Here is a 21,645-nt window from a genome sequence, read left to right as displayed (position 1 = left end):
TTTATGCCATGGAGTTCAGATCAATCATAAATCTCCTTGCTGTGAAGTGAAAGGAAACACCTGCATTACTGCCTTGCAGTTAGATTTTTAAGGAGTGTTGAAAATTGCAATTTATAACCAGATGCTTGCACCTGGGGATACCTCATTATTTGAATTTAAAAAGCAGCCTAAAATGTGAGAAAAATATGGAAAACTAAGGGACTCTCCCGACTTGTATGGTAATGCTTATGTACATGATCTCATTCATTCACTGATTTATTCATTCATTCAAAAAGATCCCTATTGAGTGTGAAGCACTGTTTTGGTCTCTGGAGATCCAGTAAAGAACACAATAATTAAGAAAAACAAAAACCTTTCCCTCATGGAGCTTACATTTATGTGACATTGATCCTTGCAACAAGCCTCTGTGTCACTGATATAGTATCTCTTTACTCTGTGTTTGAGATACTGTAGGTGGCTGAGGGGAAGGCTTGAGCCAGCTACCACAGGGTATGGGGAACAGAGCCAGGCTCCTAACAGGGTAGCAAACATCTGTTGCCTGCTTACTGATAGAAACACCACCAAGCACCACTTTAAATGTTCCACTATGTGTATGAACTCATGCAATTGTCCGACCAGTTATACGGTGGCGTTACCATCCCCATTTCACAGATAAGCTCCTTGAGGCTCAGAGGAGATTTAGCTGAGTTTTACCCAGTTGGCTAGTGGCAGGTCTGTATTTATACACAGTATATCCTCTAAGCCCTCAGGCCAGCTCTGTCATGTACAGTTAAGAGGCCAAAGCTAAATTTTATTACATGGATGTTTTTCTAAATATTCCAAAAAGGTTAAAGGGAAAAAATATAGGCAGGACAAGACATTTTCTTCTACTTTAAAAATAAGAGTCATAATAATCATAATAGTAGCAACACGAGCTGCATTTGCTCACTGAAGCATCCATAGTAAGCCGGCAATTTTCAGGATGCTTCACTTTGTTTTCTCATTTAATTCTCATGATATTGTTGCAAGGGAAGTATTATTTTTTACTCATTTATAAAGATTTAGAAACTCTGGCTCTGGCAGGTTAAGTAAATGGCTCAGGAGTCTAAAACATACATAAATAGATGAGCTAGGATTTGAACCCAGCCCATCAGATGCAAACCACACACACACACACACCCTGGCCCCCAACCCGTAGCCCATCTGTTGTACTGCATGCCGTGGTTCGTGTCCCTGGCTCTCTGTCACTGGTTGGACAACTGGGGGACAGGCAGATGGCTACTCAGCATCTGCAGAGATTTCTTAGGGCCATTCCAAGGAAGAGAGGCTGATAGTTGACCACCCACTGACATCTACTTTTGTTCCTCAGCATATCTGAATAGAAGCAGGCATTTTGAGAACCAAAATGTGCTCAATGAAATTAATTTTACACTTACATTCTAAACAGTGAAATTGTGGAGGTAATCAATCAGATTTTTTTTTTTTTTTTTTTTTTTTTGAGCAGCTGAAGAACCCGAATCTAGACGTGAACTGGCTTGTCCGTAGTTTGCAACACGGCTGGTCAAGTAGCAAGACTAAAACCCAGGTTTTCAAAGCCCTCATCTGACACAGGCTCAGGAGAAGGTCCAGAGTAGTTCTGTGTGTGGCTCAGCCAGGTCCTCGGGGTGCTTTTATGCAAATGTTAGGGCAGGGAGCCGTGTGACTGCATCCTGTCCCACTCTCACTTATGGAGAAGGAAGATGGAGACTTGCCTAGAGCACTCTTCCTAGACAGCTTCCTGGCTTCCATCCTCACATAGTCTGCTCACACCTCACCTCTGCATGAGCCCCTCCTGACCATAACCTTTATTTACACTTGCTCTAAAGCCCCTACACTCCCCTTGACTTTCTTCTATCCACACCACTTACTATTTTCAGACATACTAGGTATGTTACTTATTTTTATGTTGTTGCCTGTCTCCACAGTAGAAAGGGAAGTGCCATGAGGGCAGGACCTGCATCTGTCATGGTCACGGGCACACCCCAGGCACCTAGAATAGGGCCTGGCTCATTCACTGAGGAGTGGATATTTGTGGAATGAACACATCTGCAAGTTGGTTAAGTTTGGGGCTGATCGTTCCCATTACCTGTCTCAGCACATCATCTTCATAGATCAGATAATGAGGGGAAAGCATGGTAATTTCAACACGGGAAGGTGATAGATTTCTGATGGAAAACTGTTACTCTTATTTTAAATGATGCATTCTATTACACTATTCCCGAGGAGATTTTAATATCCATTTTAGGTAAGGAAAACCAGCCATCACCACAGTCCCATTTTAGAGACGGGTAAAACAGATTGATTGGGAAGCTCAGCAATTAAAAGTCTGCATTACTTGCAGATTCTAAAGTGTTAGCTAGATCCAATGGCTACCGACCTCTGTTGCTTCTGAAAGTGCATAATGATCTCTGGGCTTATGGGGAATAATTTTAACTATTTCAGAATAGAGTGTGAATTTTTACTTCATTTTGAATAACAGCAAGGTTCATATTCGGTGGCAAGAATTTGCTTCTAACTCTATGTAGCTAGAATTGTTTATAGAGAAAAACTCAAGGAAATGTATATTTGAAAATATTCAGGCTCAGGACTCCTGGGTGGTTCAGTTGGTTAACTGTTGGGGGCTGCTGATTTTGGCTCAGGTCATGATCTTGGTGTTGTGAGATCGAGTCCCACATTGTTGGACCCCATGCTCATCTTGGTGTAGCCTGCTTGAGGATTCTCTCCCTCTCCCTCTGCTTCCTGCCCCCTGCTTGCATGTCCACACTCCCTCCCTCAAACAAATAAATAAAAATATTTTCCTAAAAAAAAGGAAATATTCAGGTTCTTTTGGCTGTATATAAGAATAAAATAGAAAGATGAAGCCACAGATTTCAAATACATAGAAAGAAAACAGTCTTTAAGGCTCTCATGTATGTAAAGAGTGGAATACCCCCTCTGGCCTGTGCCAAGTCAAGCGGTCTGGCTACATGGAGTGCCTGATGCCATGGAGACAAGTTAAGAAAGGAGATCCTGCCAATTTGTACCTCACCTGCAATACTGTCACTATATATACGTATGCACACATATATGCACAACCTGTTGTAAAAGCAGTACATATATTTATATATATTAAAGAATGCTTAGAAAACAGAACAAATACTTTCAAAATCATTAAAAGCCCCATCACCTTCCCAGTTCACTGTTAGCAGTTTGGCTCTGTCCCCTCAGCACCTCGCTTTGCATGGAGAGCCTCCCCATTCTCAAATCTCTACCAAAGGAGGCAATCTGATCCCAAGAGGTCTGTGGAGAGTTCATACTTCCCCCCACCTGCCATCCTCCCTCCCTTTGGCTGGGATGCACACGAGGAGAATTCGCACTAATTTACACGGCTGTATGTGCACTGGGCTCCCTGAAGCTGTCTACTACTGAGTAACCTAGAATTTTGACCTTTCCAGGTGAAAGACTTCACTGAATTCCAGCCTACAGTCTACCACAGGTGTGCAAATGCTCCCCCACCTCCCAATGGCAGCCTCTCAAAGTCATCTGAAGAGTCACAGGAGAGGCTGGTGGTTCCGCAAGTCTTCGGGCATAATTTGACAGCTGGTTCACATCAACCCTTTCTCTTCCTTGACAGGTGGAGGCCGAAGGAAGGGAAGCGGGCCGAAGACAGCTTACCTGAGGGTACAGCAGCAGTGCCGAAAGGTACAGAACTAAACATGTCTGCACTCGCCGGAAGTGTCTGAGATGAAGACGGGATAAAGGCATCACCTGGAGTTGCAGGAGTCTGTTAGAGAGAGAGGGGGGTGCAGAAGGTGTGTGAGGTCCCTGGGAAACTGGGCTCAGGAGCCGTCAAGGATGAGAGGCAGTAGGTGCAGGAAGCAGGGGCAGGAGGGACTGGAGAAGCCAGCCATGGTCCAGGCCACACATGTGGTGTGCAGACCACAAGCTGGTTGTATACACTGACCATAAAACAGGACAAATGAGACCTACCTTTTAGCAGCTGTGATAATGAAGTGAGATCCTGCATTTAAATCACTTAGTACCATGCTGAGGTGCATTAGCAGGTGCTCAGCAAACAGTGGCCAGAATCTCAACTCTTTGGTTCGAGCCCCTGCTCCTTGGGGGTGTTTTTCAGGCCATCGAATTATTCCACAATATGTAGCTTTCATCCTTTAGAGGGGGTCAACTTAAACTGACATGAACCCACTCAGGATCCACTGTGCACCTAATTCAGGGTTTGTCACTTAATACACAGTAAATAAACAGCCTGACGAAATGACCAAATAGAGCTCAGAGACTAGAACAGAGACCCCTGTCTCCTGGTGCCTCCCACATTCTGTCTGAGTCTCTACGTGCATAGACAAGGAAATATTTTCAAATGATAAAAAAACTGAAGCCTGAGGAGCAGCAAACTCTAAATTACCCAGCCTCTGCTGGAACCCGAGACAGGTCCATTGCATGCACTGGTGGGGAAGGTGAGAGGTACTAGGACAAATCAAACAGACAGAAGGGATACTGAGGGGGCACTCAAAGAAAAGCATCAGTACTCAGTTTTTTAAAGGCTCACACCCATTTACAGCAGCCTTTCTCCTATAAAGTATGTCTAAGCGATGCCATTGTATCCTTATTTTTCTTTTCCCCTTGGAACAGTCTGGGGCAAGCAATTAATCCTGAAACCACGGCAATTAGACAGGGCCATTTTTAGACCAGCAGCCTGCGGGTGGAGTGGCATTGTTCTGGGGATTATTAAATACCCATTTGGACTGCACTTGGGTTCAGGGCCAGAAACAGCCGTGAGCTGCTGCGTTAAGCACTTTTAAACACAAGTGGGGCTGTTCTGTTTCCCCCACGTGATCTTAGGGGGAGTCATGTGCCCTCTCTAGGCCTCAGTTTGCTCATCTGTAAAATGCAGGGGACAGGCTAGAAGATTTCTTCAGATCTTTCTGGCCCCACAGCTTGAGTTTCTACATGCCCAAGATGCAGCTCTTACCCCTGGGATGGAGGAGAAAAGGAGACTGGTTCGAGCTGCCCCAGCTTCCCCGGAGACAGGAGCTGCTGTCCCCTGTCACGTCTGCTCTGGACATCAGATGTCGGGAGCAGGGCAGCTGTGTCTAGTGTCCCTGGTGGCAGCTGTGGGCAGTAGAGTCTCATGCCATCTGTCCTCCGTGCTGAGATTACAGCCTTTTCTCTGTAAGGTGCGTCTCCCCAATAAACCACATAGCACCATCCTCGGTATGTACAACTGTGTGGAGCCCAGAGGAGCTGCCCTCTCCCAGCAGCTTCTGCTGGTGCAGCTGTGGTTCATTGCTCTCTGCCCACCTCCTGCTTCCAGGGAAGGGGCAGGAGAGGACCTGGAGGGGGCTTCTGGGTTCTGTTCTTTGCTGTGGCCATAGGGTTGCCTTTTTTAAATTTTTTAATTTTTTTTTCATAGGGTTGCCTTTGAATGCAACCAGTTCTCAAAGCACCAGGATTCAATTTTGCTTAGGGTTGAATTCTTTTTTCTTTTCATTTTTAAATTAGGGTTCCCTGTAATCTCTATCCTCCTGCAATCAGTGACTTATAATAATGACAAGCAATGGGCTATATACCCTGGCTGAGACTAGAGTGGGGAATCCAAAGCTTCATGAGAAGCTCAGTGAAGCTAGGAGGCAGGGGAGAAGGGAGGAGAAGACAAAAAGAAGAGAGGGAGAGAGAGGAAGGAAAGAAGGCAGGAGACAGGACAAGGCAGAGGGAGGATACCTCATTTCCTAGGCTGAACACTGGGCTGGGTGGACTCTGGGCAGGTGCTGACAAATGCCTCATCTTGTCTATAGTCCTGTTGAGTTTCTGGCCCATGTTCCCAGCTAGACTGTGTGCTCCTTGCAGATAGGGACCTCATCCCAGTTATGTCTTTCTCCACTGACCAACAGAATAGCAAGTACCCAAGTATCTCATAATTGCTGATGCATGGTTTCACTTGCTTCTCAAAACAGAAGCCTTATAATTCCTTTAAAAAGCAGCAGAGGAAACCAAGGTTTCAGATTGCTGGTTAATTCTCCCAAATCACACAATTTGAAAGAGGCAGAGGTGAAACCCACCAGCAGCCTTCTTTTACCCAAGGCCCTTCTTCTCACCACCGTGCAGCTGAAGAAGAGAAGGGGAGGGAGGGAGGGTTGAGCTGCAGTGCATACTTACGGGGGGAGAGGTTATATCAGGAGGGGTCGACATATCCCCAAAAAGTTCTAATTGGGTCACAGCCTGAAAAGACACAAAGATAATGAAGTCACCACAAGGGAAGCCAATGCTACTGGGCACTGCTTTAAAACGGTGTGACATGAGGACCCTTGCTTCTTTGTCATCATGACTATACAAACAGTAAGCCCAGCTGGCCATTACCATACTTCATGATCGTAAAGACAACATCTGGGATGCAGCTGGAATCAATTCTTGCTTCAGTGTGTCTGGCAGTTTATCTGGGCTTAGTTAAGGGGATTCCAGCTTAGCCACCTCCCGTAACCCGTCATACCACTTCACTCTGATTCACCATCAAGTGCAGTGCTGTCTCTCTTCTCCAGGACATAAAGGCAAGAAGGTGATGGCCTCACTACTTTTATGAGTGCGCACACATGTACAAAGTGCCAGCTATAAGGAGATAGGACTTTTTGGCTACTTCTCAGCAAATGCTCCCACTACCACAAACCTCAGAGGTATAATTCATCATCCCCATTTCTACAGATCAATCAACTGAGTCTTACAGAGGAGACCCCAAGGTCACAAAAGCCAGGACTTGAATTTTCTCCATAAAGAGCATACAGTCAAATGAGAGTCTCTGAAAATGCCAGCCTTGGATAAAAAATGTAGTTGGAAGAAAAGAAAACATATCATTTAATACCAGGAAGGGGAACAAAAACAGCCCAGTATCTACACTATTAATCACTGCTAGGAACTCCATCACTACAGACACTGTATCGTCTATATTCCCATCCATCATACAGGAGTGTCTGAGCAAGGCCAGCCATAGCAGCAGAAGAAACCCTTTAAGATATACTTAGAAATTAATCTGCATACACTTCCAGCTTCAGAGACTGTAGGAAGTCTATGGGCAGGAACCAAACAGCCTGCCTTAAAGTATATAATCATATGCTTTGTGCAAAACCTGCCCACTGGGGAAAAAACATTTTCAGCTCATCTGTAAAATGCAGGGGACAGGCTAAAAGATCTCTTCAGACCTTTCTGGCTCCATAGCTTGAGTTTCTTAGTGCCCAGGATGCAGCTGTTACCCCTGGGACAGAGAAGAGAGGGAGACTGGTGATTGGGGGAACCTAAAAACATCAATCAATAGAAAGGACTGGAAGAGTCTGCCTGCCTGCCTGCCACGCAGGCCCCCTGCACCTGGATTCTGCAGTATCTAGGCATTTCTAAGTCTGAACACTTAGTACCAAAAAACTAATTTAGTACCATAAAACTAAACATCATTCTCTCCTTCTGAAGAGTAAGGGGGCTCTGGGCCCTGGAAAAGGTCCCCAGCTGTTGATGGATTCACCTCCAACCTCTGCAACTCCTTGGAGCTATAGTTCCCTTACCTGGATGGTAGAGATGATACTACTTCCTTTGCAGATTTATTGACAATATTAATAACAGGAATTTCTTTGAAGTTCATCTAAGCCTTGTTAAAAAGGCACAAAAGACTCTTTTTGCTGAAATAAGTTTAGCTTGCTTATTGAACTTTCAATTCTTCCTCTTAAGGTTTCAGACTAAATAACAGCGTTGGGCACACAGTAGGGCCCTACACACATTAATTTCCTTCCCAACTACACAATGCCTTTTCCATACATGCTGGGCACCTCTTGGGTGCTAGGTGCAGTGAACAGAATAGTGAGAAATGCCAAGATGAGCTTGCAGTCTGGCGGGATGATCCACAGAAGTAGATGATTTCAAAGCAATGTGGCAGAGATGGCAACAGGGGTCTCTGTGGGAGAACAGAGAAAGGGACTTGGCCAGCTTTTGGCAAAGAAGCTTAAGGAGAGTTTTCTAAAGGGAAGAGATCTGATCTGAATTCTGAAGATGAGGTAGTCAGTCAGGCAAACAAGAAGAGGAAGGACAATCCAGGCTGGTGCAAGTACATGAGCAGAAAGGAAAGAGGCCTGGAGGGTCTGAGCATGTGGGCAGAAAAGCAGTTTGTAATGAGCATGAGGGTGGAGGGCAGCAGGAAGCAGGCCAGCAAAGTGGACAGGAGTAAGGTCACAGTGGGACCAGACCCGGCTGGACTCTATAGATACTGGCTTGTCTCGGCCAAAGAGTCTTTACCATGTTTACAGTATTTTATGTCATTTGGTGAAACTATACCAATCCTTATGCTTTCTTCCAGATTCATATAAGGAATACTTCTATTTAATCGATTAACATGAAGCTTCTAGGCTTCCTTGCAATTGGGACTCAATGCTTTTAAAATGGCTTACAACTATTTTCAGTGGTAGGAAAATAATAAAATGAAGTTAATAATTAAGTCACACAATTTACATTTCAAATGTGTTGAACCCGTGGCACACTTTTACTAACATCATAAATATAATTTATTGGCTAATTTTCTCCTTAAGCACAACTTTTAAAATAACCTTCATTCTTGAGATATAGACTTTCCTCTTACCAGATGATTTTCACTCAAGGATTAAACGAGAAAAACATGCAGAGGCATAAAACATAGATTGTTATTTCATTCCATTGGATTTGCTGTTTAAATAGAAACTTGAGTTAATTAAATTTTATAGAAAAGGGGGATTCTTAGGCCATAAAATTAAAAATAATTCTAATAACCATATGTGATTGAGAATCTGGAATAGTATCTATTTTCACACCCCTCCCCACCATGCTCGCCATACTCCTTTTATTTGTAACCTAACAAACCATGTTCCATCTGATAATATTGTTGTAATTAATCATTTTAATGGCCTCGAGAGAATTAAAACTAACCATTCACATTTGTCGAACATTTTATAGTTTACAATACATTTTCCAATACGTTATCATCATGTTTGACGCTACCTGAGCTCACTGGTGGCATAGCTGTCTATCTGTCCTTTTTGCACATGAGCTGAGACTGAGAGGTGATGAGACTTACCCATGATCAGTGGGCTAAAAGAAGCTGGGCTTGACCCACAGGCCAAGCAACACCTCGTTTATCTATCCCTTCACAAGCCCTACTTAGCATCCCTAGATGGTGGGAGTATAGCCACAATATTCTCTAACCAGAAGCTACGGTTCCCGAAGGGTCTGCCGAAACAGACATCCATCCGAAGAACTCCACTGGAAGGTCAGTTCAAGATGCCTATTCGCCTTTCCATTACCAGCACTGCAGAGATCTTCTGGTAGAGATGAGGCTGCCAATGGCAGATTCCGCCTTCTTCTGGCCCTGGGCATTTCCCAGGGGGATATTGGAGGGTGCCCAGTCCAGTGAAGGGGCTCAAGGTAGCTTGGTTGTTGAGGAGGAAGGCCCTGAATCTCTCCCCTGGGCCAGCCCCTTCACAGCCATTCTTTGATATGAAAAAGCAATGATTTTCGAGTAATATTTAGAGTGTTGTGCCACTGCTGTTTCGAGATTAGTTCCCTGGTCCTTCTTTCAACTAGATGGCTGCAAGTGGACTCCTAGGCTCCTCCTGCAGAGAAATTCTGAAAGCGCCATTGATGAAGGCTGAGTTGTCCTTGGCTGACCCCCAAAACACATTCTCACAGGCCCACTCCTTATGTTTTGGCATCAGGAGCTCCTTCGTGTAGGAAAAGTATGGAGCCCCTACTGAGCATCAGCTGCTGTACTGAGAAGAGGGGATATGAGCCTGTTCCCGCTCTTACTCTCCTGGGCTGGCTATTTCATGGAAAGACAGACCATCGATAAAATCAGGGCAACATAATGGAGAAGAGAAACAGGAGTTACAGAGTTACAACAGGAGGGGCCATCTCAGGGCCTTTGCACACGTTCCTCCTTCTACTGAGAACATACATTCCTTTCCCAATTGCCTTTCCCACTCATCCTTCAGGACAGAAATTAGAGGACTTTTTTTTTTTTCTTTCTGGGAAGTGTTTCCTAACTCAATATGTGCCCCATCCCATTGTCCAGAACAGATTATATGATACTCTTAGATCAGCGGTTCTCAACCCTGGACATACCTGGGGGGAAATACGGCTGCCTGGTTCCCACTCCTAAGAGATTCTGAATCAGATGGTTTGAAGTACAGCCTCATAACTGGGACTTTAAAAGAATCCTGATGATTCTAATTTGCAGCCAAGGTTGAGGAGCCCTGTCCTAGAGACTTTCCAAATACCCTCTAGCCAGAGGTGGCCTGTGTTACCAACCAGTACATCTAGTCCAGGGTATACCCACCCAATGGAAGCCTTGCCTGGTTTTTATTCACTTAGGTGCACTCAACACATCCTGCTTATGTGCCTGAACCCCTGGTATACTAGGTTCTAGTGCACTACACTAGACTAACCTACTTCATCTTACCAAGGCTGTGCAATGTTGCACTGTGACACGTGATCTCCTTGAGGACAGTCTGTCCTCCCATTTTACTAAATATCTAGCATCTATCAGAATGCCTGGGACATGTTGGAAGCTTGAAAAATATTTGTTCAATGGAATACACACACATACAAACACACACACACACACACACTCTCTCTCTCTCTCTTTCTGTCTCTCATACACACATACTCTCTGACCTCATCATAGGGCTCAGCAATAATCTGCCTGTGAATATTACACTAGGCACCCACTGGGGCACAGCCGGCAGCTGCCCTTCACGCAGGCTGGGTGAGGAGAATATGGGATGCATGAGAATGACCAGAACAACTCTCATTTAACAAGAGCCTGGAGACCTTACCTTTGTTGCCTCTAAAATCTCATCAAAGTCCATCGGCAGGTTTCTGTTCTGTAACCACAAGGCACGACTTATGAGCATGAAATGAACGATGGGATCATGACCTGAAACAGTTAATCAGATAGGGCCCTCTCATTCTTACCGGGGTGGCCGCAGCAAACCGTTCTTCAAAATCCTCAAATGGTTGACCGTTCTGAAAGTGTAAGGGATGATGAATGAGGATGAAGAGTCTGACACACAAATGGCATGGATTTATGAGTTTAATGATGACGGTATCTATGCTCTCTGCTCCCACGGTCTCCTCAGGCAGGAGCTGTGGCCAGTGTGTTCCCAGCAGAAGTAGATGATAAAACACGGGCCTGACCAGGAGGAAAGCCAGCAGTGGTAAGTTTGTAGGTTTAAAGTCTATCTTCCTGATATTCCAGGCATTACCTAGCCAGCCTCAATGCTGGCAACAGATAAAAGCATGATGTTTATTTACACTCAAGGAAAAGGAAAAGTTTTAAAAGGAAAAAATACTATCATGTGCTTTAGCCAAACTCTTAGCTCTTCAGAGTAGTCTGTGAACAGCTAGTTTTGTGAGTGCCCTTATGCATGCCGTCCCCTCTGCTTGAAAGGCTCTTCTTCTCATCTCTGCAAGTTTGAAGTACCAAATTCCTCAAACCCAGCTGGAAGGCCACCTCTTCCATGAAGCTCCCCTTGATCCTCTGAGCTGAAAATCATCAGAGTAATAGCACATCATCTGTGCGGATTACATTGTGCTTCCAGAAGCACAGCCAGGCTGTATTTATTCCTGAATCTTGGCTACTCGTAGAGGATCTGGCACCTAGCAGTGCTCAAAAATATATGAACAAATGCATGTTTTAAAAGTGGCTGGCAGTTGACCAGATCTAATTGTTTTGTTAATTTTGTATTTTATTGTTTGTAATTGTTGAGGATTTCACTAAACTACTCCATATTGCTGCACTGGCATCCATTTGCGTGGCTCAGCTAACTTCAGGGGCCTGACCTCAGCCTCTCCCATGAGGCAGACCCTGGATAAACAGCAGAGTCACAAGTAATTGTAAATTCCTAGTATGACTCTCCCAATGGCTTGTGATTAGTAGTCTCTCCCACCTTGCCCCTTAGAGAAGATCTCTGTGGAGCTTACCAAAACCCTGCCCTTTTTGGTGTGAACTGACCAATCTGGGACCCCAAAGCCCGTCACTTGTGGGCCCTAATAAAGGTACGCACCTTAGTTACCATACTTGCCATACTTTCTCCGCCTGCACCCTGCCTTGACTTTCCCCGAGTCACCTCTTGAAGTGTGCTACGTACCTCCTCCAGGACCTGTGAGTAATAAACTTCTCTATTACAATTTCCTTTTAAAGTCTTTTGTTGTACTGTGCTCACCACTGGACACCCTGGCACTCTGCTAAACAAATGTTAATTACCAAATTCTCAAGAATAATATATATTATAGATAATATATATGGTGTCTATTACATATATTTTTTTAGTCATCATGTTTTGGTCAATATGCACAAGCTAATCATTTTTTGGATGATTTCGAAGTACTGCAACATTAGTACAGATCTGACAATATTGACATTAAAGCGGAGTATTATGCATGAATAGAAATAATTGCATCATTCCCTGCTTTTGAGGAGAGCTTCCTAGTTATAGGGCTGCAGAGCAGAGTAGGAGAACCAATGTGCCCACACCCACCACAGCAGGGCCTTCAGGCTCATCACCACCATTTCTGTCTTCAACCACCTGCTTCCACCAGACCCTGGCTCTCCTGGAGTCAACTGTGGCAAAGAGGAGAGGAAGAGCAACCACATCTGTTAACCACATAAATTACTATTATTATGGTTCTATTTGGCCAGAGGTGGGGGGGGGCAGGCAATATTAGCCTAAGTGATCCTGTAATCTATGGTGTGGCCTAAAAGGTTAAGGTTATGTCTCTACATCCTTTATAAATTCACACACTTCTAGGGATTTATGGCACAGCCCCTACCAACTAGCTCTGGGTCATAACTTTTAATAAAAACATTTTTTAGTGTCCAAAATCTCATTACATCTGTCCAATATAAAAAAGCAAATGGCTTCAGAGCATGATGGATGAATTAAATAAATTTGAAAAACAGCCTGTGGTAGAGTCTCATAAAACCCCCACCATATAATGAAAATGTGTGAGGCTAACCAGCACTGGTATGAGTCCGTCACTTTCCTGGTGACGGAAGAAGTGGCCTTGGGTCAGGAGTGGTGCTGCGGTGGGACAGGCCATTTCTGTCCATTCAGACAAAGCCTGGTCTGGGTGTGGGAGAAAAGGCATCTCTCTGGAGTCACACAGATGTGGATTGAACCCTAGCTGTGCCACGGTGTTCTGTGTGATCCTCGGACAAGCTGGTCAGCTCGTCTTCTCATCTTTAAAGTGCTGATGATAACGTTAACGTTGTCTCAGGTTTCTGGAGAGGACTGATTGAGACGTGTGTGAGGTCTTGTTTGGTGCTAGGCACACAGTAGATGCTCAATAAATATCTTTATCTTCTATTTCTTTTTCCTGTGGTACACTTTTGGAAGGTGCAGGCGCACAGTTTTTAATGTTAGGAAACTATTAGATGGCATTTGGAAAAAAAAAAAAAGAGAAAAAAAAAAAACTCGTAGGAAGCCCCTCCTTAGAAAGTACCCCTGCTTGACAACATAGAGCACCTGCATGTAAAAGGCCTCCCCATACTTTCTGGCCTTATTCCTGAACCCCTCAGTCCATTCTTGATCCTGTCTTCTCCCTGGAATCTCCTTTCTGGCCAGAGTCTTGCCTGCTCATCCTCCTGGCCACACCTCTCGTACCTGGTGCTGGTGACCTTCCTGTTTTGATCCTGGCTCAGTCATTCCTTGGATCCCCTTCCTCCTGTTGGGGGAAAGCTTCTGGAGCACCCTGTGCATTTCATCCGGCCAGTGGGGAGACCCTGCCACCAGGGCACCTCCTCCCCACTGAGTCTCATGGCCAGCACCTGGAATCTCTTTCCCAGGCCCCCCCAACCTCCAGCTTGCTTTACCCACAAATTACTACTAGAGTTTTTGTTCATTTATCTTCAAGTCTTCTTTTTCCCCTTATAGATACATTTCTCACACTTATTATGATGACACGCATGCAGGTTTGTATTCTGCTTTTCAAGACTCAATATGACATCAAATTTATTCCTAATGTACACTTCCAGGGAGGATTTAACAGAAGAGAGTCTCTTATGTCGTTTGAAGATGGTACCAGCCTGAATCTTCATTAATAGACTGAAAGAAAGCTTCCACAGGGAGTCTGTCTTCCTAGAGTCTCTGTTTGGAGCAGTGGGGACACTTGTCCCATAACTGAACAAATTAACTATTAACTAGACTCCTGTTAATCTTACAGGAAAAGTGACAGTGGATGAGATGAGATGTGGGTGAGCGTGTAAAAAAGGATGAAAATATATTTATGGCTGCCAAATCAGAACCCTATGGTGAGTCTCACCCCTGGCTGCAATTCTTTGGGGGAGCTTTCAGCAAACTACTGATGCCTAAACCCTAGTATCAGTGATTTGGGTTGTACTGGTCTGAAGCGTGGTCCTGGCATCGGTAGGTTCTAAGAGATCCCCAGTGATTCTAATGTGTAGCCAGACTTCAGAATCACTCTGCTGGGGAATGAAATCTCTGTAGGAATAATTAGTGAAAGTCCTACTGGGAAAACTGAAGACATCTTGATTGATTATGTAATTGATTAGATAATTTCTTCAACAAACATTCACTGAGTGCTTTTCACATGCCAAACTCTGGCTAGGAGCTGGAGAAACAAAGATGAATAATAATACATGGACCTTGCTCTCCCGAAGCTCAGAGCAGAGCAAGAATATATAATTATTCTAGTTTGGGGGTGGAACAGGAGTGGGCCAGGGAGGGTGCAAGGCATCTAGACCTAAACTCAGAACTCAGGCCAATACTGTAAAAGAATGAATGTAATTAACCATTTAGAAAGCTCAGGAGAAATGGATTAACTTAAGTGATTTGTAACTGCACCAAAGTGGGTCCTATTAAGGCACTTCATGGTTCCAGGCATTGGAATGCATGTATCTTTCCCTGGTGAGTGATCTAAAAAGGAAGACGTGCTAATGAAGGCTAATTCCCTCTGAAGTATCTAGGAGTTTAGCTTTCTATCACCTTTAGCCAAGAGTAAACAGCGGCTTTCCTACTTCCTGGCTGAGAGAGACAAGAACTCTGTTTGGCAAGTGAAGAACAAAGCGAGGGTGGTGGTGGAGTTGAGATGGGGACTAGAAAATATGATGTGAAATACATGATTTCTCCCAAGAGCAGCACTGTCCCATTGAACTTTCTGTGTGATGGAAAGTTCTATGTCTACAATATCCAATATGGTAGCCCATGTGGCTATTGAGCACTTCAAATACGGCTGCTGTGACTGGTGAACTGAACTCTAAATTTTGGGAGTTACTTTTGGGAGCACCTGGGTGGCTCAGTCGGTCAAGCATTCGACTCTTGGTTTTGGCTCAGGTCATGATCTTGCTGTTGTGGGATCGAGCCCCACGTTGTTGCTCTGTGCTCACCATGGAGTCTGTTTCAGATTCTCCTTCCTTCTCTGCCCCTTCCCCTGCTTGTGCTCACTCTTTCTCTAAAATAAATCAATAAATAAAACCCTGGAAAAATAAATTTTATTTAGTTTTAACTTCAATTTAGAAAGTTGATATGTAGCTAGTGGCTACTCTATTTGATAGTTCAGCTCTAGGGAATATGTTTAAAAAACAACTTCCGGATGGCTCAGTGGTTTAGCACCACCTTCAGCCCAGGGCGTGATCTTGGAGACCCGGGATTGAGTCTCACGTCAGGCTCCCTGCATGGAGCCTGCTTCTCCCTCTGCCTGTGTCTCTGCCTCTCTCTCTCTCTCTCTGTTGTGTCTCTTATGAATAAATAAATAAAATCTTAAACAAACAACAACTTCCAGTTGATGGAGAACTTCCTAAATAGTGGACATATTGCTTCCTTATACAATCTCTTCTGTTCTTTTAAAGAATATCCTACTTTTGTATTGAGTGAAAAGGTTCTATGGAAGGAGTGAATTCTTTGCACTGTCTAAACAGTACCATGAAAACAAACTCAAGTTTGTAAAAACAGTAGTCTTCTTCCGGTGTAAAACATTTTTTCATTGCCTGAGCTAAGCCAGAGCAAGATATCTGTAGGGCTTTTTAAAGGAGATTAAAATTCATGTCTCAAAGGAAATCCATGAAGCCTGACCACCATTACAACAGAATGGAGTCCCGTTTAATGTCAAAATGTTCCAGGCCTACTGAGATCTGGGGCTTAATGGTCTTTCTGGACCCAATATCTTAATCTCATAGAGGAATTGGTGTTGCTTGGAGGATATTTCTCTGTAATGATCGAAAAATTGCCTGTAGTTACTCAAAGCTGGGCGCTGTTTTAGCAGGTAATGGCCCTCCTTTCCCCAGCTACCATTTCAGGAGGAATCCAGAGGTTGTCCAGAAAGTTAGAGTGGGAGGGGAATGCTTAGATGAAAGTTAACATCTTCCCTGGAAGAGCCTTCGAGTGTAATACATTTGTAAATCCCTGGACAGTGAAATATTTATTTATATCTGGCTTTCTAAAAATTAAGTTGGTCTTTGAAGTAGCCTCTCCCTCCCCACCATCGCCACTTCTTTTCACTCTGGCAGGAACACTTAACATAAGATCTACCCGTTTAACAAATTCTAGAGTGTATGATACAGTACTGTTAACCACAGGCACAATGCGGGTCTCTAGAGCTTCGTCATCTTTCATAACTAAAACTTATACTAGTTGAATAGTAACTCCCTACTTTCCCCTTTCCCAGCCTGTTGCAACCACTATTCTACCCTCTGCCTCTATGTCTTTGGCTATTTCACAGATCTCAGATAAGTGGTATCATGCAGTATGCGTCCTTTGTAATTGGCTTATTTCATTTAGTGAAATGTACTCAAGGTTCAGCCGAGCTGTCACATATGGATGTCCTCCTTTCTAAGGCCGAATAATCCACTGTGTGCATCTACCACATTTTCTTAATCTGTCCATCCTCTGTGGACATTTAGGTTGAAATGGCCTTTTTGACTATGCAAGGGGAAAATCAGGATGGGGACTGGAAGTGAAAGGAACTTGCTAGAACTTTATTCAGGATAGGCAGACCCTTTGAAAAGTCACGGCGCTAAGATGACCTGATGAGGCTAATGTGAATGAATGAACAGGGGGCTGCTGGGGCTCAGGAATCTGACTCCGGTTTCTCAAGCTTCCCAACTTAAATCAAATGTCAAGAAAACCAATTTGCTTGCATTTGAAAATAATAGATACTTCTAGGGTGAGAAATTTGATGTTTTTAGCCTAGGCAGGGTGGGGGGATGGAAAGACAGATGTCTGAAACAGCAGATCAAACTGCTGCTTCATCATTGGCATTTCTTTGGATAAATTCCTTCCTCACTCTGAGCCTCAGTTTTCTCCTCAAAAAATAGGCCAGTGTCGGCTTGCTGAGAGGAAGCAGCAAGAAGGTTGATGTGTATGAATAAAATTAGCACAGTAACTGGCAGAAAAAATCTCAATGGGTATCAGTTCCCTTTCCAAGATTATAGAAAGGGGAGGAAGGGTGGGAGGGAGGAGGGGAGGAAGAGGGAGAGGGACAAGGAGGATGGAGAGAGGAGAGAGGGAGGAAGAGATGGGGAGGGAAGGAGGAGAAAGGAAAGAAAGAAAAGAAGGGGGAACAGAGAGAGGGTGGGAAAGAGGGAGGAAGGAAAGGAAGAAGGAAGGAAGGATAACTATGGAATATTTACTTGGTAGGGGACGATAGACAGAATTCAGGCCATTGTAAAGGTTTGGAAAACACTGACCCTGGGAAGGAGCAAAGTCACCTGGAGAAGCTGAAGGTATGACATGGCCCTTCCACAGCAGACACACCGCCACAGCAGGTCCCCACTCCTGTTCCTTTCCCCCAGTGTTAACACTGGTGAAGCTGGACCATTCTGGGGGTCAGCCCCATCATTCATCCCTCCTACCCCATGCCCTTTTCTTTTTTTTTTTTTTTTAATCCCATGCCATTTTTTTCTCTGCTCTTCTCCATCCCTATTTCAGAACCCAGTTGGAAACTTTCCACATTTTCATGCCCAGATTTTATAAAACACAGCCATTATTTTCTTGAAAAAAAATGTAAGGATGGTGACACAATCTACAGGCTGAGGGTAGGTTATGCAAGAAGAGCTAAGTATGTTTGATCTCGGTAACAGTGATGAAGGGTAGGAGATGCAGGTTGTGGTGCCTACAATGTGGCAGTACTGGTTGTGCAGTGGTGGGGACAGTGACATCTGTTAGGACTGTGAAACCAGTTGCTAATTCACTCCACATCTATTTACTGAGCAACTATGATAAGGCACAGTCCTTGTCCTTACATCACCTGAGGGAGATGGAAAAGAAAACAGACAATTATTCTATAATTGGTGTTATAAGATAACACGCAAAGCCTGCTTGGTATAGTGATGACAAGGCTCAGGACAGTGGCTCCCACTACTGTTGTCTACTATGAAACACATGGTATCCAACCCAATCTTGAGGGTCAGGGCAAACTGGAGGCAGCTGACATTTTAAGATGTCAGCAGTAGTGCTATTGGGAGTTTGATCATATCAACGCTATTGTCATGAGGCAATGATCACAAAGACAGATGATGGTATAGATACTTCTATGGTGATGGTCAAAATGGGGCCAATGACTGGGATTAGGAAGAAACACTGAAAACACCAGCCTGGCCATTGAGCTTCTGCAGGAGCACTGGCGTGACTTCATGTTTACACTCCTAGAAGCCTCCTGGGCTCTAGATCCTGGTCCCAACCCATGACGTCACTCTAAAGCTCTCCTATTTAACGAGGAGAATTTTTATTTTTTTATTATTATTTTTAAAGATTTTATTTATTTATTTATTCCTGAGAGACAGAGAGAGAGAGAGAGAGGGGGGCAGAGACACAGGCAGACAGAGAAGCAGACTCCATGCAGAAGCCCGACACGGGACTCGATCCCGGGACTCCAGGATCACGCCCCGGGACGAAGGCAGGCGCTAAACCGCTGAGCCACCCAGGGATCCCCCTAACAAGGAGAATTTTAGAATGTGGAGTCCCCTTTGTTGCTTTAGCTCCTCTGTCACGGCTGCAAGATGGCTTTACTACTTGAGAGGTTGTTACTGAGCAAACACATCTGCACAGGTCTAGAGGTCCAGAGAAGACTGGAAGCCAAAGGGGAATGTCCCAAAGCTTGTAATTATTTGTTTTTGATGATCTCTTCCTTTATTGCTTCTCTTTAAAAAAAAAAATCTATTATTCTAGTTCTACATTAGCAAAAACTCAAGGATTTTTCAAAACTCCTAACAAGACTTGGCATCAGTTCAGTACTTTGAAAAAGAGTGAATTAGAATCAGTAATGTGAAATTGGCTCCTGTCAGCGGGATGACAGGATCTCAACACACTGGTGGGGAGGAGGGCAGGGGACCTTCTCTGAGAGTCCGTCATCTCTTTCTTGCTGGTGTGTGTCTCTTGGAGAGGCTACTCCTGGGATCCAGATGGCACCCAAACTGGAACAAGAAATACTGGATGGAGTCGAAATCAAGCGAGAGTAGCAGAGTCTCAGGCTGAGTGCGGAGCAAATCCGAGGAAATCACAAATGGAAAGATGTCACAGCAGAGGAAAAAATAGTCAAGAGGGCTTTGCCTGCTGCTCCGACAGCCGTTCCCAGCAAAATGCTTTTCCTTTTCTTCGTTGGAAGAATGCATATTTTATGTACTCAGGCATATTCATTTCCTTATTCACTTCTTCATTCCTGGATTCAATCCCCAACGCATTCATTTACGAATTAATAAACTTCCTGAGTGCCCACTATGAGCAAGGCACTGGGCCAACACTGCAAAGACTGAGAGGCTGTCCCTTCCCTGAGTTGTAAGAGTCAAGCTAGGCAAACTGGAAGGTTGCAATTCAGGTCGGAGCATGAGGAGTGGCACAACAGGGGTACCACACTGAGCATTTCCACAGAGCTTGTGCCGCTTTCACTGCTGCAACACCATGCACAGGCCTGAAGCCGTTGGAAACAACCAAAACCAGAATTCTATTTTTGGATGAATGGAAGTTGACTACTTTACTCATCTCTTAATTTTTCCTCATTGTGGAACTGGGGAAATATACATCTCATAAGACTATTTGAAGATTAGCTTGTGTAAGATTTTAGATAATAGCTTCATTAGCATGGTGCCTGATGTATAGGTAAGACCTTTAAGTAAGTATCTTGATTCCCCTCCCAATTGTATAGACAAAGAGGAGACAGTAAGTCAGAGCAGAGAAACATTGCACATATTCTACAACAAGGAAACTAAGGTCCCAAGGAACGCCCAGCTTGTTCATATTTAAAATAGTGAGGGAAATGGCTCCTTCACAGATTTCTGAAGATCAGATGAGGCAATGTTCAGCAATAGAACAGACTTGGACAGCAGCCTAAAGGTTTGATGTCAGGAAATCTGGAAGAGCACTACCCTCAACAGTCTCTGATTGATTGTCCAACCTACAAATAGTTTGTAACTTTGTGTCATAATTTCACATGCCCTCCTAAGAGGTCTCTCAGTATATTTCTCACCCTCAGGCTTTGGTACAAGCTACTCCTTATGACCGGCTGCCTTTCCCATTCTTGTTCATCAGGAAAACTGTAATACATCCCTAGGGACTTGGGTCTAGTTATCTCTTCCAAGCCTTTCTCCAAGGCCTTCAGGATGGAGTAGATGATCCTCCCCTGGGAATATCATATGTCCAGTTGCAATGGATGATTCTCTCTTCTTCATCACAGACTATGACCTTGTAGAGACTAAGTTTCTTTTATGGGATACCATATCTTACTCATTTTCACATTCCTAATATCTAGATAGCTCCGTGACTAGCACACAAAAGGAAATTATATTGAATTGGCAAGTGAAAAAAAACCAGAATGAGTGAATGGACGAACGTGTTTATATGAGAATAGGAAACTGAACAGAAAGAAACTTGGTTATAGCATGACTTACTAAGCGGAGGGTATGGTAGTCCATATGGTGTTTCCAAATGTTCGGCATGAATGTGTGTGCACATGTATGCACACACATACACACACACTTGCTCGCTCACAAAGACTTGGCATTTACTATTATAAACTCCAGGAAGGATCTCATATCCACTCTTGTCACTTGACCCGGTGAGGCTCTGCAATCCAGGTAAATGGCCCTTGTTCTGATTTCAAAGAAATGCTAGGGGTGTGTTCCAGAAAAAGTTTCAAAACCAGAGATATGCTATCCTTCTGGCCGTTCTAGTACCTGGAAAGCATTTTCCTCTGAATTCCTCGTCCTTCCAATTAGTGAGATCTATCGGTGGCTAAAGGATGGTAGTCAATCTGTGACATACCTCATTACTTGAAGTTCAGCCAATATCTGATCTTATCACCCTCCCCTCTTAGTTGCTAGTAATTGATGAAATGATCGTATTCCATATTGTTCAGGCTCTCAAGCTTAACGCGTGCAAAGAACTGGATCTCTCTCAACCTGCTCTTTCCTTGTCTTCCAATTTCTGTGAGGGCCACCAACTCATGCTTAGAAGCTAAAGCCCTTATACATACAAGTTACTCTTGATCCCTCCTCTCCCAAGCCCTGACATCCAACCATTCACTAAGAAATGGTGACTCTCTCCAGAAGCTACCTCAGCTCTGCCTGCCTCTCTCCATCCCCTCTGCTGCATTCTTTTAGCCTCAACTTCTGTTTTCACT

General features: G+C 44.1%; 1 protein-coding gene across 22 annotated transcripts in view; it reads right to left on the bottom strand.

Annotated features, from left to right (window-relative positions):
* Positions 1-21,645, bottom strand: part of DAB1 (DAB adaptor protein 1) — a 1,117,693-nt gene that overhangs the window by 23,044 nt on the left and 1,073,004 nt on the right. For 19 of the 22 annotated variants that reach the window (XM_049110389.1, XM_049110397.1, XM_035716544.2 and 16 more), the window contains 4 exons: positions 10,990-11,040; positions 10,851-10,898; positions 6,172-6,234; positions 3,673-3,781 (listed from right to left, as the gene is read on the bottom strand). In XM_049110389.1, coding sequence (XP_048966346.1) covers positions 3,673-3,781; positions 6,172-6,234; positions 10,851-10,898; positions 10,990-11,040 — 271 coding nt within the window. The other 3 variants (XM_049110398.1, XM_049110400.1, XM_049110401.1) reach the window with 2 other exon arrangements.

The sequence above is a fragment of the Canis lupus genome, chromosome 5 (assembly GCF_003254725.2).
Source record: "Canis lupus dingo isolate Sandy chromosome 5, ASM325472v2, whole genome shotgun sequence".
NCBI lineage: Eukaryota > Metazoa > Chordata > Mammalia > Carnivora > Canidae > Canis > Canis lupus.
The sequence above is the reverse complement of the archived record's forward strand: the minus strand, read 5'-3'. Positions and strand labels throughout refer to the sequence as shown.